Source organism: Lithobates pipiens, unplaced genomic scaffold (genome assembly GCF_037356315.1).
Source record: "Lithobates pipiens isolate NorthernLeopardFrog02 unplaced genomic scaffold, aLitPip1_a1.2 Scaffold_8, whole genome shotgun sequence".
Classification (NCBI taxonomy): domain Eukaryota; kingdom Metazoa; phylum Chordata; class Amphibia; order Anura; family Ranidae; genus Lithobates; species Lithobates pipiens.
The window spans coordinates 273,465,250-273,484,447 of record NW_027507903.1 but is presented as its reverse complement, the minus strand read 5'-3'; the positions used below and the strand labels follow the sequence as shown (position 1 = coordinate 273,484,447).

The 19,198-nt window shown below is 40.1% G+C and overlaps 1 protein-coding gene across 1 annotated transcript in view; it reads left to right on the top strand.

Annotated features, from left to right (window-relative positions):
• The window catches only part of NUAK1 (NUAK family kinase 1), a 154,331-nt gene that overhangs the window by 112,722 nt on the left and 22,411 nt on the right, over positions 1–19,198 (top strand). Inside the window, exon 4 of the mRNA XM_077472017.1 lies at positions 5,216–5,281. Coding sequence (XP_077328143.1) covers positions 5,216–5,281 — 66 coding nt within the window. The remainder of the gene's footprint in view (positions 1–5,215; positions 5,282–19,198) is intronic.

Below are 19,198 nucleotides of genomic sequence, written 5' to 3'. Positions count from 1 at the left end.
ATACAAACATGGAACATCACTCATAGCAAAAAACTCTATGTACAAGCATGGTTTGCCAATTGTATTCGTAACATATGTATCCACATGAAAAACCCTGATGCATTTCGACCCTTGCGTTTTCCGGTCTCTTCAGGGGGATTTATATTCTAGGGGGAATGTCAAAATATCTAATTAAAGACTTTGGACAATATAAAAATATATATAGGTATAATATTTCAAATTAAGCAAAAATATGTCTCCATGCATATAGAGATATAGTTACCACTGGGTGTATGAGGACATGAGGACGTGTCGCATGAACCAGCATTGCAGGATTATAACCATCCAGTGATCCCATCGCTGCCACATGTTCCCCTCGCGCCCGCTGGGTGGGTGCATAGTCCACTGAGCTTACAGGGGGCCACGTTATGGGACCCAGAGAGGAGGATGGGGGGTAAAACACCTACAGATGGACATGCAAAAAACTTTTTGTAGGTCATCATTAAATATTAGAGGGAGTATATAGAAGTGCTTGGCAGTTATAGGCTTATTACTTGGTAATTAATGAATTCATATTGTAAAAGAATTAAATTAGTTATATATAGCATGGCGTAGTTTCTTCATTAGTTATATTAATTATAAGAGGGATTATTAGAGTGAGAAAAGGTGGGTGAGGGATAGGGTGTGGAGATGTGATGGGTGAAGTGAAAATGCATGATGTGAGGTACACTGATGACGGGGCAGGGGGGGTGTGAAAGTGAAAACAAAACCAAACTACTGAAAAAGAAAACTGAACCAACAAAATTGAAAGTGTGAAAAGAATGATGTATGCGTGTATGTGTGTGTGAAAAAAAAAAAAAAAAGAAAAAAGGTGGACAAATGAATAAGATGGTGAAAGTGAGGTGGATCAAGGTGCCAACCATGAGAGATATGACACTGAGTGCTGTCTGCATAAAGTGAGGGAGTAAGATTATTATTTTTATTACTAAGAAATAATATTGGCAATGTATATGCCTTTGGCTCCTTCTACCAAAAATATACCTATATTAACATATGATCACCTGTAAATCATTTTATTTGTACTACTTTGCATGCATTGCAGTGTTTTATTTTTCTCCATCCCCTTGGTGCAAACCGCTCTGTTCAGCCCCGCGCCACTGGGTGGGGTGCCTCTTTTCCGCTCCACTTCCCGGCACGGTGGGGAGACGCAGATGTCATCTGCGATTCTCCCCAATGTTTGTTTCCCTACAGTTGAGTCCTTTTTGGGCCACTGTGGGGGGCTTTCTCCGTGCCGGCGGCATTCCGTGATCGCCACCGGACTGTCAGTGACGTCACGCTTTTGCGTCGGAGGCGATGGCTTAGGCCAGGGCTTATGCCTTCCGGAACGCCGAGGGGACCATGAGGACGACGCCCCTTTTGGTGTTGTAGACCTGTGGGAGGGTGGGGTCCTACACCTGCAGACAATGGACAAATCATGCAGATACTTTAAAATCCCACAGCTCCCAGCAGATCCTGAGGTGTTCCCTGGTAGTGTTGTCATACACCAATACAAGACTGATGGAGTGCTTGGTAAGTGTAGCTTTTGGAATGATTATGACTGGGTAATCCTTGTACTTATGTGATACCCATTCATTTATTAACATTACTACCTAACCTACACAATATTATTTCTTAGTAATATAATCATAATCCTACTCCCTCACTTTATGCAGACAGCACTCAGTGTCATATCTCTCATGGTTGGCACCTTGATCCACCTCACTTTCACCATCTTATTCATTTGTCCACCTTTTTTTTTTTTTTTTTTTTTCACACACACATACACGCATACATCATTCTTTTCACACTTTCAATTTTGTTGTTTCAGTTTTCTTTTTCAGTAGTTTGGTTTTGTTTTCACTTTCACACCCCCCCTGCCCCGTCATCAGTGTACCTCACATCATGCATTTTCACTTCACCCATCACATCTCCACACCCTATCCCTCACCCACCTTTTCTCACTGTCAGTTAATCCCTCTTATAATTAATATAACTAATGAAGAAACTACGCCATGCTATATATAACTAATTTAATTCTTTTACAATATGAATTCATTAATTACCAAGTAATAAGCCTATAACTGCCAAGCACTTCTATATACTCCCTCTAATATTTAATGATGACCTACAAAAAGTTTTTTGCATGTCCATCTGTAGGTGTTTTACCCCCCATCCTCCTCTCTGGGTCCCATAACGTGGCCCCCTGTAAGCTCAGTGGACTATGCACCCACCCAGCGGGCGCGAGGGGAACATGTGGCAGCGATGGGATCACTGGATGGCTATAATCCTGCAATGCTGGTTCATGCGACACGTCCTCATGTCCTCATACACCCAGTGGTAACTATATCTCTATATGCATGGAGACATATTTTTGCTTAATTTTGAAATATTATACCTATATATATTTTTATATTGTCCAAAGTCTTTAATTAGATATTTTGACATTCCCCTAGAATATAAATCCCCCTGAAGAGACCGGAAATCGCAAGGGTCGAAATGCATCGGGGTTTTTCATGTGGATACATATGTTACGAATACAATTGGCAAACCATGCTTGTACATAGAGTTTTTTGCTATGAGTGATGTTCCATGTTTGTATTTGTCACATTACCTATATGGATGATGCATTATTGTTCATTTGGAATTACTATTGTCTGTCAAATAAATTATATTTTTTTACATCAACTATTTTCACACCAACTCTCTGCTGCTAAAAAACCCCTGGGGAAATTTCCTGTGTTTTTGTTGTATAGCAGAGTACATGCTGTGGAATTTTGCATCTGTTCTCTAGCTGCAGGCATAGCGGTTTGGATGAAAATCGGCATTGCTCTTAATGGTGATTTAACCCAAATCCTTGAGCATGATGTTATGCAGCTATATGACACATATCATAGTGCTCCAGATTTGCAGTGTATCATTTTCGTTCTGGTTTCAGCCTTACTGCCAAGGTGGTCAGTAGAGCTTTGTTTGTTGCACACCACTGTGACACCGAAATACTTTGCATAAAACATCTACTCTGTTTCCCTAAAGTGAATTGAGCAAGACAGGATCTGTTGAAAACTAGTAGACTAAGTATATTTTTAGTGCTTCACCAGGCAGTGCAAATGTTTAAAATATTATATATACAAACTAAATTCATGGATGCTTTCACAGGGCAAATATTTGCACAGATAAGAACTGACCTTTAAGGAACTGTATTGGAGTCCTGAGAAAAAAAACAGGATTATGCAGTCGTAAAGATTTGAGACAACTGCCTATGCAGAAACATATTTCATACCACTATAACTACATAACTATGGCAAAATTAGAATAAATACATGCAGTGGTAGACTTTAGTGTTAATTCAATTATATCCAGCAAGTTTATTTCTCCTTGATAATTTAGAGATTCATTTTTACTGAAAACTGATCTTTCAGTTTTTTGTAAAAGGTGATGCTTTACCTTTCCTTCTATATCCTGGAGAGTCTAAGGCTGGATTCACACCTATGCAGTTTCAGTGCTTTTTGCATTTTGCAGATTTGCACTACAGAATGTGTTCCATAGGAAACCATGTTATATGGACTGTAGTGCAAATCTGCAAAATGCAAAAAGCACTAAAACTGCATAGGTGTCAATCCAGCCTTAGATTTCAGTGCGTGAGTTTCCAAGACAATATAGGTTTATCTGCCATTACCTCTTTTGCATCTCTGTTTTGATGCAGTAGGGGAGTAATAATGATACTCTAAGTAGACAAACAGCCAAATGATCTAAGAAGCCAGCTTCTGACTCACCAGATTAAACCTTTGATTGAAACATCTGCTTTTCTGTGAGCTGACCATTCAAGGGGATGTCTACATAAAAATGCAATTACGTAAAACTGATTGTGGACATTAGAGGGCAGTTGTGTCTGCTTGTACGTACCAACTACTGAGCAATATTCCTCTATTGTCTACAAATAATTGGACTATGCATACTCTTAAAGCTGAACTCCAGCAAGATATATATATATATATATGTTTGATCTGCAGCTGCCATTTTGGTGCACATGAGATTAGTTACGACACCAGCCATTTGATGGTTTGACAGCATGCTGGAAATGTAACTGTTTTTTGAAAATGTTAAATTGATGGGTTTAGTTCTGCTTTAAGAACTGAAATATTAAAATTTGTTGTCAGCATTACAGTTCCAGTACAGCAGAACTCAGAGTGAGGCACAAGCAGCACGAGGGGCCAATCAGATGTGCTGCTGTGCAAAGAGCTGACAGCATGGTGACATAAAGATACAGTTACCTGCGCTGCTTCTCTTTTCACTGTCTAGTCATACTATGGGGAGCAGATCTGTAAATGAAAGTTACACTGCAGTAGAGAAAGATAATATACCGTTCCTTGCTAGAGAGCTATGCTGTGTAGATCTGAGAATGTGAATGGACAGAAATACAATCTTTAGCAGGTAAAGAAGTAGATTCACATGCTCTCAACCAGTTTGAAACAGTCAAGCTTCAGTACAATGTATGGAATTATAAAGTTCATCTCAGAATATAAATCTTTTTTTAACAATTATGTATATTTGGAAAGTGAATTTATAAGTAAATTGTCATCAGAGTTGTATTACTGTTATTCTTACACATGTAGATAACAATATTGTGCTTTTGACCATTTTTATTCTTATTGTGATAGTGTAGTGTTTGTTTTATCACACAAACTGCCTATGTCCCTCTTTTCCTCCATTCTTTTTATAGAAGATCCTTCATGCTGTCTTGCTTACAGACTAAACATTACAGGACACTCTTCTCAGGCCTATGTGTCTTACAGGCCAGCAAAACGTGAAAGCTTTCATAAGCTTAAGACAAAGTAATAACACATGTTTCCTTTGTAATCAAAGCATATCTTTCCGAAAAAATTTCCTGCAAGTCAGCGAGGCACCCGAATGGAATTAGATTCACACTTCTAGAGCTTGGCAATAAGCAGCAGATAATATTACTCCTGCACATTACATTGAGAAGGGGAGTTGAGATGAGTTACCAAAGGAATCTCCTGTTGTTTTTATATACTTTATAGGAGGATAGATTCCAGTCATTCTTGTCTTAACCACATAGCATATGACTAATAGAAAGTTGGTAATGGCATAGAATGGGAAACGAGTTCAGTATATGTGTTATTGTAAGTATATTAAGTTCCTCTTTTTCCTTTTTGAAGTATCATTTTTGCTTTTTTTCTAGAATGGAGTTGTGCATAGAGATCTCAAACTGGAGAACATTCTTCTTGATGAAAATGGTAACATTAAGGTAAGGTTACTAATTATGAAGATTTAGTCGTATGCCAGATAAGTGACCAATCTGCATGGTCAAATGTGAGGTTAAGGTCTCTTTCCCATTTGCTAACCTACATTGGGGGATTCGCTGTATTCGGGGGTTAGAAGAGGAGTGTAAACAGACAAACACAGAAATGGCACCTGCTGCACACCAGTTCCTATGTTTTCGTGCATAGTTGAGTCGCTTAGCCTTGTTTCCGCATAAGAGGTTTGGCTTTTTGGTTGTAATTCTTCGATGAAGGCCACTTCTGGCCAGAGTCCTCTAGAGAGTAGATGGGTTTACCTGAGACCCACTGATTTCCACCAGTTCTGTGCTGATGGCACTGCTGGACATCTTCCAATTTCCAAGGGAAGTAAACATGATAGCTCTTTCATCTGCTACATTAAGTTTCCTTGGCCAACCACTGCATCTACGGTTCTCAACCTTGCCTGTTTCTTTGTGCTTCTTCAAAGGAGCTTGAACAGCACATCTTGAAACCTTGCTTTGACATCTTTGCCTGGGAGAGACCTTGCTGATGCAGTATAACTACTTTGAGTCTGGTTGCTGTGCTCAGTCTTGCCATGGTGTATGACCTGTGACCTGAAACCGTCTTCCACAACGTCACCTTTGTTGCCTCCCCCCCCCCCCCCAATAAAGCTGTTTCTGTTTTGGTTAAAGGGGTTGTAAAGAGTTTTTAAAAAAAATAACAAACATGTTATACTTACCTCCACTGTGCAGCTTGTTTTGCACAGAGTAGTAGTTTTGAAAGCATTCTTGCTTTACAACATTTCTTAACACCTGCCTGCCTTTTTTTTATATTTACCCCTTAGGTCCCTCAAGTTGGAACCCCAGCCCCCCCCCCCCCCCCCATATCCTCCCCACTCCCTTTTCCCTTTCCCAGGCTCTACCTCCCCACATGCTGCTGAGGCTCTCTCCAGGCATATCATCAAAATATGAGTCCCAATGCTTTACAGTTTGTAATGAGAGGAATTTGAAACATTTTAAATGGGTTTATTATGGCCTTCTCTGTGGTGTTTTAATCGGGTATATTGTATCACAAAGTGGTCACTTCTACCTCACAGAAAGGCGTTTTTATATCTAATTGTTTTGTTGACGACTTTCAAGTTTTGGAGTTATGTGGGTGAAACTGTATTCAATATGACCACCTTTTCCTCCCCACTCCTTTTAGGGTTCATCAGACCTCACTGTCCTCATACAAAGTCTCATTAGATTATCTTGCAAACAGTTCATTACAAAGTTCAGACACAGGAAAGAAGTGTTTTTTGGTTTATGTATCATTTTATTTTATTATTTTTCTGGAAGATATACACATGCAAGGGTCCTTCTTGTATCAGAGAATGGAATTGTGTTTTTAATTTACAAAATCTGTGCGCAAGAGCGTGCAGGTGAATATTCTGAAAATAAAATGTGCATATCTGTTGCCCAAAGCAGTCTACTAAAAAAAGTTGTTGGCAATAATTGAGAACACTGGTTCTCAGCTGGTGATCAGTGGACCAGGCATTGTTGTATACTGTTTTGTTTTAAGGTGCCAATGCTTGTTCCAAGAAATGTCACTGATGAGACAGAAATGAGTATCTCCTTTGACATTTGGTCCATACAGGTGTTAACAGGCAGCAATGCATAATCACACTGTGAGATAATGAGTCTGACATGCAAAAAATGCTTGAAAATGCATGGAGTGATTTTCATTTAACCTCAGGTGTGGGGCGAAGTGAATAGGAAAGATCTCCTTGATGAAGAGATTTGAGTTTGGATAGGTGGGTCCCCCTTATTGGGAGATCTGTCTGCCTATAGCTTGTTGCCATGTTATCTTAAAGTGCTGCTAAAGTCGTTTGTTATTTTTAAACAACAAACATTTTTTTATACTTACCTGCTCTGTGCAATGGTTTTGCACAGAGCAGCCCAGATCCTCTTTTTCTCGAGTCCCTCGCTGGCACTCCTGACCCCTCCCTCCTGCCGAGTGCACCCACAGCAAGCAACTTATTATGCTGAACTGCTGCTCTGTGTATCCTTGCAGACACAGAGCTGTGGCTCGACCCCACCCACTCTCTCTCCTCATTGGCTCACTGTCTCAGTCCTGGACAGCGCAGTCTCTCGTGCAACATAACTGGATCGAGATGGGGCTCAGGTAAGTATAAAGAAGGGGGCTGCTGCCCACAGAAGTTTTTTTTATCTTAATGCATAGAATGCATTAAGATAAAAAAAAAAATGTTTTGCCTCTAGAACAACTTTAATGATACAGTTTAGACCATGCTTTGTATGCAGCTGAATTCAGGTGATTGGACACTGACAAAAAAACCCTCCCCACTCTGTGAGACTTCAGTTTTTTGCTGGTATCCTTATGTGATGGACCTGCTCTCTAATGGAGAATATTTTTTATCTTTTCAACATTCACTGAAATTTAACTAAAGGTATGTACGCAAGGGGCTAGCCTGTAATGTTTGCTTTGGGCATGGGATTCTGCCTTAGGCACTCACCTTAGCACAGGCTGTGGAGTCTCACAGAATTACTGCATATGGTGTGCGCTGGGGGTGGCCCTAGCAATGTTTGCCATTGTCCAACCACCTAAAGGTAAGTGCATATAGCACAGGATCTACGAATACAAGGCCTGTGCCTTGTACTGTACTTCAAGATGAGGACTTTACATGTGTAGCACCCTCTACTTAGGTAGGTGCTAGAGTAGGATTTTTGTTCTATAGTGTAGGTAAATTTAGGCAGGCCTGGGAGGGCTGAGAGTGGCTCAGAGTTAGCAGCAGTTGACTCACAGTCAGCGTCACTAAGACCTCCCTCTTTCTTCTAGGGGATTGTAGAAGGAAAGGATAGATGGGGTTGCCTGGGGTGTTCTAAGGAGCCGTGACCAATCCCCAACCTGGATTGGCAGGGGCAAGCCCCCTTAAATACCTAGAGTCAGCCCAGCTTAGGAGGAGTTGTCGGGTGGAAGAACTGGAGATGGAGTACTAGGCTTTCAGGGGCCTTAGAGGGAGCTCCCCAGTTTGGAAGGGTGACCTTGGGCCTGGGGCTCGGGTGCAGGATGGAGCCCTTCAGGAAAGCATGAAGGTTCTGGACAGGAGGCACGGGAGGAACAAGAGAGGACAGCAGGAGCTAGTACTGCCGGGCAAGTCTTCAGAAAGGAACCCACGGTTGCAGCCAGGAAGGCTTGTGAGTAACATGTGCAGTCAGTAAGACTGGGGAGGCATGCCTGAGAGGACTGTGAAGAAACAGTCAGAGATGGGTGTAGAGCCAGTAGTGAGGACTGGAATGTCATGGGCAGTGGAGTCGGGCAGCTGCAGCCATGAGGGCTGACAGGGCCTGAAGAGGGCTGACTGGGAGCAGTAGTCCACCAGAAGGACAGTTAGCACTAAAGACTTCTATTTCTGCTACACTATAGGGGCCCACAGTCCTTGCCTGCAAAGGGCAGTGGCTGGCTGAGCCAGTGTCAGACCTAACCTTACATGTGCTAGTTGGTCCTGAGGATAAAGAGTCGTGAAGGAGGAAGGGAGAGGAATAGTCTGCAAGCAAGGAAAGTGCTGGAGGAGACTGAATTAGTAACTTGTACAGAGAAGTGTACATAGTTGTCCCAATTGATTTATATACAATCCACCAATTGATTGATATGCAATCTGCCAATTGATTGATATACAATCCACCAGCACCTCAATAAAATAAACAAAAACAAGCACATGGACTGTTAATTGTCTTATAGTGACTGAGAAGTGAATGCCGGGCTGGGCAGGGTGACAGGTGGACCACTACACTCAACAGCTCCTACGAGGGGCACCGCTACACATGCAAGTCAAAACCCCTATTTTTCTCTCTATACTCCCCAAACTGACCTCAAACCTACTGTTTGTTGCAATGAAAAAATATGTGAGTCTTTACACCAATGTTTCTCAACGCCAGTCTTCAAGGCACCCCAACCGGTCATGTTTTCAGGATTTCCCTCAGATGAAATGGCTGAGGTAATTACTAAGGCAGTGAAACTGATCAAATCACCTGTGCAAAATAATGGAAATCCTGAAAACATGACCTGTTGGGGTGCCTTGAGGACTGGAGTTGAGAAACACTGCTTTACGCAATTGTCAAACACTGTTGTCGACAACTGATACTACTGAATCAACAGTTTTCCTTTCAAAGCATTTTTTTCTGAATGGGTCCTGCTGAGTGACAGAAATTTTCCATTGTGCTAGAATATTTTTGTGGCAAATGCAGTGGAATTTCTTTACATTTGAGCAAATAAATGCAGATAACTTTCAAAAATTCATAAATTCCTCTTTCACTCTGCATGACAATGTAAAGTAATGTGGATTGAATCTTCAGAAACCCAATCATGAATCAGCTTTTATTCAAAACAAAATGGAATCATATACTTGTTACATATGGCTAAATGAAGCAATAATTAACAGTGGCAGCACAGTGGCTGGGACATTCACGGGATTTAGACCTTTGTCCCAGTCTTACCCTTTCCTGGAAAATGTCCTGGGAAATCACAGTTTTCCCCGAATTGTTTGTTTATTGTTTTGCCATTGCCAGAGATCCACAGCTGCCACTGAATTGTCTCCGCTGGCTTCCATTTTACAGCAGACCAGCTATCATGAGGAAGAAACAAGGGATGAACCCAAGCTCTGCCTCTTGTTTCTTCCCTTCCACCTCCACGAGCTGGTCTTCTGTAAATGACGTGGAGACCAAATCGCCAGTGCGCTGCTACCAGGGTGCGGCCTGCACCCAGTTGAAGAGGAGGGGGCACCTGATGTATGGAAGGACTCCGCTCCGGCGACACCTGATGTAAAGAGGGGCTCTGCTGGAAATGCCTGATGTAAGGAGGGACTCTACTGGAGGCACCTGATGTGAGGAGGGACTTTGCTTGGGACACCTTATGTAAGGAGGGACTTCACTGGGGACACCTGATCTAAGGAAGGACTTTCGCTGGGGACACCTGATCTAAGGAAGGACTTCCCTGGGGACACCTGATGTAAGGAGGGACTTTGCTGGGAATAACTGATGTAAGGAGGGACTCTGCTGGGAATGTCTGATGTAAGGAGGGACTCCAATGGGAATGCCTGACATAAGGAGGGACTCTGCTGGGAATGCTAGATGTAAGGATGGACTTCTCTGGGGGCACCAGATGTAAAGAGGGACTTTGCTGGAAATGCCTGATGTAAGGAGGGACTCTGGAGACACCCGATGTAAGGAGGGACTCTGCTGGGAATGCCTGATGTAAGGAGGGACTTCACTAGGGACACCTAAGAACACCATACCTACTGTGAAGCATGGGGGTGGCAACATCATGCTTTGGAGCTGTTTCTCTACAAAGGGAACAGGACGACTGATCCGGGTACATGAAAGAATGAATAAGGCCATGTATTGTGAGATTTTGAGTGCAAACCTCCTCCCATCAGCAAGGGCTTTTTTTGATGAAACATGGCTGTGACAATGATCCCAAACACACCACCTGGGCAATGAAGGAGTGACATGTAAGAAGCATGTCATGTCCTAGAGTGGGCTAGCCAGTCTCCAGATCTCAACCCCATAGAAAACCTTTGGAGGGAGTTGAAAGTCTGTGTTGCCCAGCAACTGCCCCAAAACATCACTGCTCTAGAGGAGATCTGCATTGAAGAATGGGCCAACATACCATAAACAGTGTGTTAAACCTTGTGAAGACTTACAGAAAACATGTCATGCCAACAAAGGATATATAACAAAGTATTGAGATGAACTTTTGATATTGACAAATTACGTTTTTTTCCACCATAATTTGCAAATAAATTATTTCCAAATCAGACAATGTGATTGTCTGAATTTGTTTCCACATTTTGTCTCTCATAATTGAGGTATACCTATGATGACAATTGCAGGCCTCTCTCTTTTTAAGTGGGAGAACTTGCACAATTGGTGGCTGACTAAATACTTTTTTGCCCCACTGTATATGTGTGTGTATGTGTGTGTGTGTGTGTGTGTGTATATGTGTATATATATATATATATATATATATATATATATAATTTTTTTTTTTTTTTTTTTTTTACAAAGTCCATAGTTCTCTTATAAGCCTTCCTCCCTAATCTAAAATTGGCATATGTACTCAATATTAAAATACCCTGAGGGACAAAGAAAATTTTCTTACCCCCTGCTTCTGAGAGTAGCATTACAATCCTTCCAGCAAGATCAAATCATACCAGAAGACATTCCTGCACTGGCTGCAGTATCATCTTGTGAAATTTTGTATATTCCGCTCTCCCAGGATCTAGCCAAAAGTATCATGGCATCAATCACTACAGCGCAGAAGCTGGGCCTAGGGTAAGTTTATTAAACTTTTTCCTGCAATTTTTAAAAATTTACCATCCTTTTAGATTAGAGCGGGAAGCCTGATATAATAATCAGAAATTGCATTTTAGGGTAAGGTCTCCATTAAGCAGTTAGACAGCATATTTAGTACTCAAAAATATGAAAGAGCAAATTTATTTTTTTTTATTTTTTTTAACATTGCAATAATGACACACAGCAACTTAAAATACAACTATATTTTTTCTATACGTCTATCTCATCAGGAATTCATGAAATCCAGTATTTACAGTCTACAAAAGTGCCTGGCAGTGTTTAATGCTTACAATTATATAGAACATCCTGTGAGCCTCCACTAACAATAATAAACCAATAAATCCTCTTTGAATCAGCTGCAAGCGGTAAACATGTCTCATAAACCATGTAAAAGTACTAAAAATGCTGCGCTATCAAAGGTATAAGCATAAATTCTCTGAACAGGTAAAAATATATCCTCTACTCCGTGGTAATAATAATGTATAAAATATATGCTGAAAAATATATAAAATAACAAGTGCCTAATAGCCAAATAATAAAGTGACAATGTGCATTTATATAGTGATGAAAACTATTAAAGCAAATAAGTCTGTGGAAATCTAATACTGCAATTATAAAAAAAAAAGTGCTTAAGTGCACTGTGCAAAGTTTAAATTGATCCAATTTACAGGTGCTCCACACTTCATGCGATTCAGTATGCTGTGAAAGTGATGCGATAATCACATGCTGTGTTCTCACTCAGGTGCTCCCCCCCATTTAATGAAGACTCACCTTAAGGTGTGTGACCTTGCTGTTAAGCTTGGTCAATACACGCTTTGGAACTGCTACAGGGTTCAGCAGTGCGTCTGGAATCCTGGATCAATCGCCAGTGTGCCTCAGTAAATCAATGAAAAAGGATCTCATAGTGTAGTGTATGCTTATGCAATTTATCAAAACAAAAATAAACAGGTCCCACACAGGGTACTTACAATATCCAGGCAATTCAGTGCGCCATTCTACATCAAGCAAAAAACGAATGGTTGAAACCGTCCGGTAACAGGATGGTATGCTGATCATTCCTAACAGCTGATCTGATAAGCGCGCCGTCCTGTCCCCTTCCCCTACATGTGTCGATACAAGGGAATTTCATATCTTCCTCAGGAGGTGATGAAGATACGAAATTCCCTTGTATCGACATATGTAGGGGAAGGGGACAGGGCGGCACACTTAATCAGCTGTTAGGAACGATCAGCATACCATCCCGTTACCGGCCGGTTTCAATCATTCGTTTTTTGCTTGATATAGAATGGCGCACTGAAGCGCCTGGATATTGTGAGTACTCTGTGGGACCTGTTTATTTTTGTTTCAATAAATTGCATAAGCATACACTACACTATGAGATCCTTTTTTCATTGATTTACTGAGGCACACTGGCGATTGATCCAGGATTCCAGACGCACTGCTGAACCCTGTAGCGGTTCCAAAGTGTGTATTGACCAAGCTTAACAGCAAGGTCACACACCTTAAGGTGAGTCTTCATTAAATGGGGGGGGGAGCACCTGAGTGAGAACACAGCGTCTGATTATCGAATCACTTTCACAGCATACTGAATCGCATGGAGTGTGGAGCACCTGTAAATTGGATCAATTTAAACTTTGCACAGTGCACTTAAGCACTTTTTTTTATAATTGCAGTATTAGATTTCCACAGACTTATTTGCTTTAATAGTTTTCATCACTATATAAATGCACATTGTCACTTTATTATTTGGCTATTAAGCACTTGTTATTTTATATATTTTTCATCATATATTTTATACATTATTATTACCACGGTGTACAGGATATATTTTTACCAGTTCAGAGGCTTTATGCTTATACCTTTGATAGTGCAGCATTTTTAATGCGATTTTATTGTTTAATGCTTCACAGCTCCCCAACATGCAGTAAATCCCCTGAGAACCGGGCTGCACCAGGATATTAAATGCTTGAAAAATAATTTTCCTCTTGTGCTTGTAGTCGCCTCTAAAAATAAAATAAAAAAAAATATTTTGTCATTACTAAATCATGATGTGCTACATTTCTGGGCTTCCAAGATGCTAAAAGAACCCTGACTAGCATTACATTTGAACATTCCATGTAGCTGTTTGTGAACTGTTTTGCTATCCTATATTCTGCCATCTCAGGTTTAGTTGAGGGATGGAGTCAAGCATTAACTTAAAGGAAAAATGTCTATTGGCAAATAGAAAAGTGCTGAATATATTAAACAATATGATCTTTGAGAGTTGCGTTTTTGAGCATGCAGTTGTTTTTTCTGCCTTTATTTACAGAAACTATATACCCCTTAGTATTTATGTATTGTAACCTTAGTCTGGCAATGGTCTATCCTTTGACCCTGCACCTTTACATAAACCAAACAGTTTTTTATAGAAGAGGTATTCATTTATTTTTGAAGGAGGAGAAAATATTCCCCTAGTCAAGATGAATTACATTGTGTCTGCATGTTGTATTTGGATGCAACGTTTGCCAGGAAAGCTAATGACCCACATCAGTTAGGCCTAGCAGGACACAGGGGTTTCTGTGTGAGTGTTCTCAAAGTTATTCCAGATTATAGCCTTATCCAACAGTACACACATCTATATGCACTAGAGCTAAAACCAAAATGAGCCAGTAGACACATTTATTATGTTGGTTTCTTAACCAATTTTGTCCCCACTGCAGTTTGTAATAAATTCCAGATCAACTACTTATAGAGTAAAGGTTTATAAATGCTGTACTTTTATTGCAGATTCTTTTGTTTTTCTTCTTGTCTAGTATCACTGAGATGTACCATATACGTGTATTTGTTGAGATATTTCGGTCTGTATTGATTGGAAGGTTCATATACTACAATCACAGAATCTGCCCTGTGTAATATTAAAAAGCATTGCCATTTTTAGATGTGCAGAATAGTCTCAGCTGATAAAACCTCCAATGGAACAAACAAGGAACATTTGGCCGGAACATCATATATCATTTAACAGGCGTCATGAAATTTTGAGCTCAAGTTTGAGAAGACTTTGGGAACCAGTTAGAGGAGCAGTGAAATGAGAAGACTGAAAAACAACAGTTTGCAATCTGAAACCTGTTTCTATAGTTTCATTATTTAAAACATTACAGTACTCCATGGCTTATGTGGCAAATATTTAATGTAGTAACTTACAACTCCTTTCACACATACAGTATTAAGGAAGCCTATCTATTTTAATGGGCTGTCAAAATAACATCGGACCCAAAAGTTTACCTGCACCAGTTTGCCAATATAGCACACCACAATGTACAGCAGTGCATTACTTTGCATGTAGGGAGCTTCAATGCAGGTGCATTGCCTAATAGCACCACAATATGCTGCAACAAATACTTTTCCCTCTTATCATTTGATGTTGGGATTTTTTTTTACTGTGCTTTTGCTTTCAAATTACTCATTGGAAAAAAAAAAAATTCCTTCCCAATCTACATATGAGCTCTCTTCTGGAATTATCTGGAGGATTAACAGGTAACTGAATTTACTTAGACCCCTTTCACACTGTGGGTGTTTTTCAGGGTGTTTTCAGTGCTAAAAATAGCACCTGCATAGCGCCTGAAAAAAGTGGCTCCATTCACGTGGTGAGCTGGCAGGGCGTCAGAATAAGTCCTGCCAGCAGCTTCTTTGGAGTTGGAAGAGGCATGAACTCACCACTCTTCCACCGGTGCTCCCCATTGAAATCAGTGGGGCAGCTCTGCGATATCACCGGCAAAACACCGCTGTGGTGCCATTTTGCGAGTGGATTTAACACCTTTTCGGCTACTAGCCTGGGGATCAAACCACCCCACTAGTGGCCGAGTAGCGCCGCTAAAATGATGGTATAGTGAAAATATTGCCGCTTTACCTCGGACGCCCGGGTTGGCTCAGTGTGAAAGGGGTCTAAGTGAACCTACCTTGTATTTGAATAAGAGAGAGGATAGAATACTTGTATTAGCTCATAGAAATTCTCACTATTTGCTTTGCATACCTCTTATGTATTAAAGAATAGCGAGTCATGAATAAAAAAAATCTAGCTTAAATAAGAAGCGGTATAGAAATTTTGAATTCTAAATGAGTACAAGTAGGAGTGCCGCTTAGATGTGCTGGAAAGTAAGGGATCAGATGACCTCTAGTAAAATGTACTGTATGTTCTTTGCTATTCATAATCGAATTAGAATTTTTAGGAAAATAATTTAATCCATTTTGGAATACGGCTGTAACATAACAAAATGGGGATAAGTGAAGCGTTATGAAGACTTTCCGTATGCACTGTAGATGAGTCACAAGAGTTACCATGGGTTTTTTGACTCTCCACCACTGGAGCCCAGTAGATTAACAAAGATCTTTTATGCCCAAAAACTGAACTATTGAGGCTCTTGCAGTGCTCATCACACTTATGCTATATGTGCAAATAATTATACAATTGTTATCACTGAATTGGTTTTAGTTTGGTGTGAATCCAGTTTTCTTTTTCTAATTATGATTATAATAATCCTTTTAGCTTAATGTTTACAGATATGCTGACAAGGGAAAAGCATTGTGGTTAGAAAGGGTGGGTTAGTGGTATTTTATTGAACCTATTGTCCACTGGGCACATCCAGGCTTGGTTAATTTAAACTCTGGCTACTGGTGATGACACAGTACAGTGTGATGCCACTTGTATTCCATATCTTTGTCTTTTTACCCAGATCTTATCCTTTTGTTTCCACCTTTTGCCTTCAAGCAATTAATCATTAATTTTAAAATAGTCTTATTGCAGCAAGTATTAGATTACGCTGATTTATCACTCAATACCAAGAATCCTCTGCTGGCACAACATGAGATTAGAACTTGTAAAAACATGCACTCTTCTTACAGCTTAAACTTCTTTTTCAGTGGCTAAGTATAGAGGTGCCACCCAACCCACATTTTTAACTTAATTAACCTGTACACAAATCATCGCTGCCCAAAATCCCATTATGTTCTATCATCTCTCATTCCTCTCATCCAATACTTTTTTCTTGGTGCAAGGTATAATTATCTTCAATTGAGCTGGCATATGTTTATTTCAGTTAAATGATCGTGTGTGACATGATGTACCCTTCCTGACCTGAAAAGACCTGAGTGCAAAATTTTAATGAAATATATTCCAATGTGTTAAGTTCTATTTTTCATAAATATCTAAAGTTAGGTCATTGTTAATAACTTTAAAGTATAACTTAAGATTTTTCTATGACATTCTAAGCAAGTACCAAATCCAGTTACTATGTAATGCTCAAACTTTTTAAATAGTTACATAGTTAGTTAGTTAAAAAAAAAGACACAAGTCCATCTAGTTTGGCGGTCAGCAACCTGTAGATAATGCTGTACCAGTAGATCGCAGAAAGGTGACTGGTAGATCGCAATCTGGGCTTGCTGACCCACCATTCCAGAGCATCAAACAGAGTGCAATGCAGAGGAATTACTTGGAGGCAAGAGTCATATAAGCCGATGCCTCCTCTGTAGTGTAGAGCTGCACGATTCTGGCCAAAATGAGAATCACAATTTTTTTGCTTAGAATGAAAAGATCATGATTCTCTCACGTTTCTCGTGACGTAAAATCTTTCACATTATACAAAAAATGGGCTAACTTTACTGGTTAGTTTTTTTGTTTTGTTTTTATTCATTAAAGTAATTTTTTAAGTAAAACAATTTTAATTTGAAAAGATCGCTGCACAAATACAGTGTAACATAAAATGCAGTGCAAAGTACCTGCAGCTTCCCTGCAGGTTTGCTGCTATTAGCCATAGACATCTATTATATATCCTGCTGTACCACCCCCAACTTTACGCGTGAATGAGCCCTAAGGGTGCCGCTGCCAAATGCAACTAAGGGCTCATTCACAAGTGCAGCAAGCACTGCTGCTCCCCTGAAAAGTGATCTGAGTATGTGTTGACAGGTGGTGAGGAAGCGATATGTTGCCTCCTCACCATCTGATTTAAAACCACGATTTCTATGCAATACATGCACTTGCAACATGGTAATACGGCAATTAGAGGTTTAAATCAGGTCTGAGGGGGTAAACTGTCCCCGGTTATCTTTGAATTCAAAGGTAGATCTTCACCTTTTTTTAAGGCTGCCTACCCCTGATGTTCAGTCAAAAACAAATAAATAAATACAATCACATATACACAATCCTTTACCCACAGTTGATCCAGAGTTGATAAAGTAAACATGAGAGGCTTCTTCTTCTCCAACTGAGCAAAGTTCTATTTTTGAGTCTTGCATGCTCTCTCTCCCAGACAATGCAGTTCGTTTTTTTTTTTATCTATACGGTCTGCACTATATATATTTTTCTATTTTATAATGTCCATATGGGGAGTTTGAGCCATCATGGATGACAACGCTGTGATATCCAAGGAGCTGAGTTACACCTTTTTGATCCACCTGAATCCTGGTATATGACCACTGGCAGTGGTGAATGCTCCATTTGACCTATCTGTTCAGTCAGGGGTCAATTTTTTTAAGGTGAGCGGTTTGGCTGTCTGGTGATGGGAGCACCTGTTTTCTGGTGATTAAGGATATCAGTATGCATTCTATCCACTGAGAAGAATGAAGGATTGTCGATCAGTACCATCATAGACTGTTCATTCACTTTGTATCATTTTCCTTTTTATGTTGTTGTTTATCTCGAGACTTTATATAGCACTAATAGCGGGGTTTGTTTCAGCACTGCACTGCTCTGTTTATGATGTTTCGTTGAGGTTTTTTTTATATTTACCTTTAGTGTTCAGCTGCTCCGTTACTTATACTTTAAACAGAAAGTTTTTGTTTTGCGCTGACTGATTTTGCATTCAATACTATTTTTGAGTCTTGCATGCTCTCTCTCCCAGACACTGCAGCACACAGCGGGAGGGTTTCAGTAACAGAGTCAGTTCTGCCAATCCAGACAGCAGAAGGCAGGACTAATTGTGGGCAGGTGCTGATTTCCTCCAACTACTTGATTAATGCGTCCAATTCCTCCAGGACCCCCTCTGCCAAATTAAATCAATGTAAGAGTTCAGATACAGCACCACCTGTAAGTGAAACGTGCTATTGTAGCACCATCTTCCAATATAATACACCTATATTCTAGGTTTCAAGTGTAGAATTTTAGTCCACTGAACAAACATAAACATAGACGGGGCCCCTGTATTATTGAAGGAAGGGTCAGTAACAGTTATAAAATATTAATTTAGCCTTGATTTAGCCTTGAAAACTTTATTAAAACAATGTTAAAGTGGGACTTAATGACAAAATTAAAAATGGGCATACAGGTAGAAATGTTAATGCAAAAGATGGAGCTTGGCAGCACTTACTCCAGCTCTAGAGACATTCTGTTGATCTCCTGTCACAGAACTAATAGGGAGATGGGGCAAATCTGGACCTTTGCAGAAAATTTTCCACCCACAGCTTTTTTTTTCTGTACAGCACAGGGATAATGCTACTGCAACTTTAAGGTAAAATCTAGATTTGCATATGATGATCTATATTCTTTGACTATTAATATATTTATGAAATTATAGTGTTGATCTATCCCTTTAAATCCACAGAATA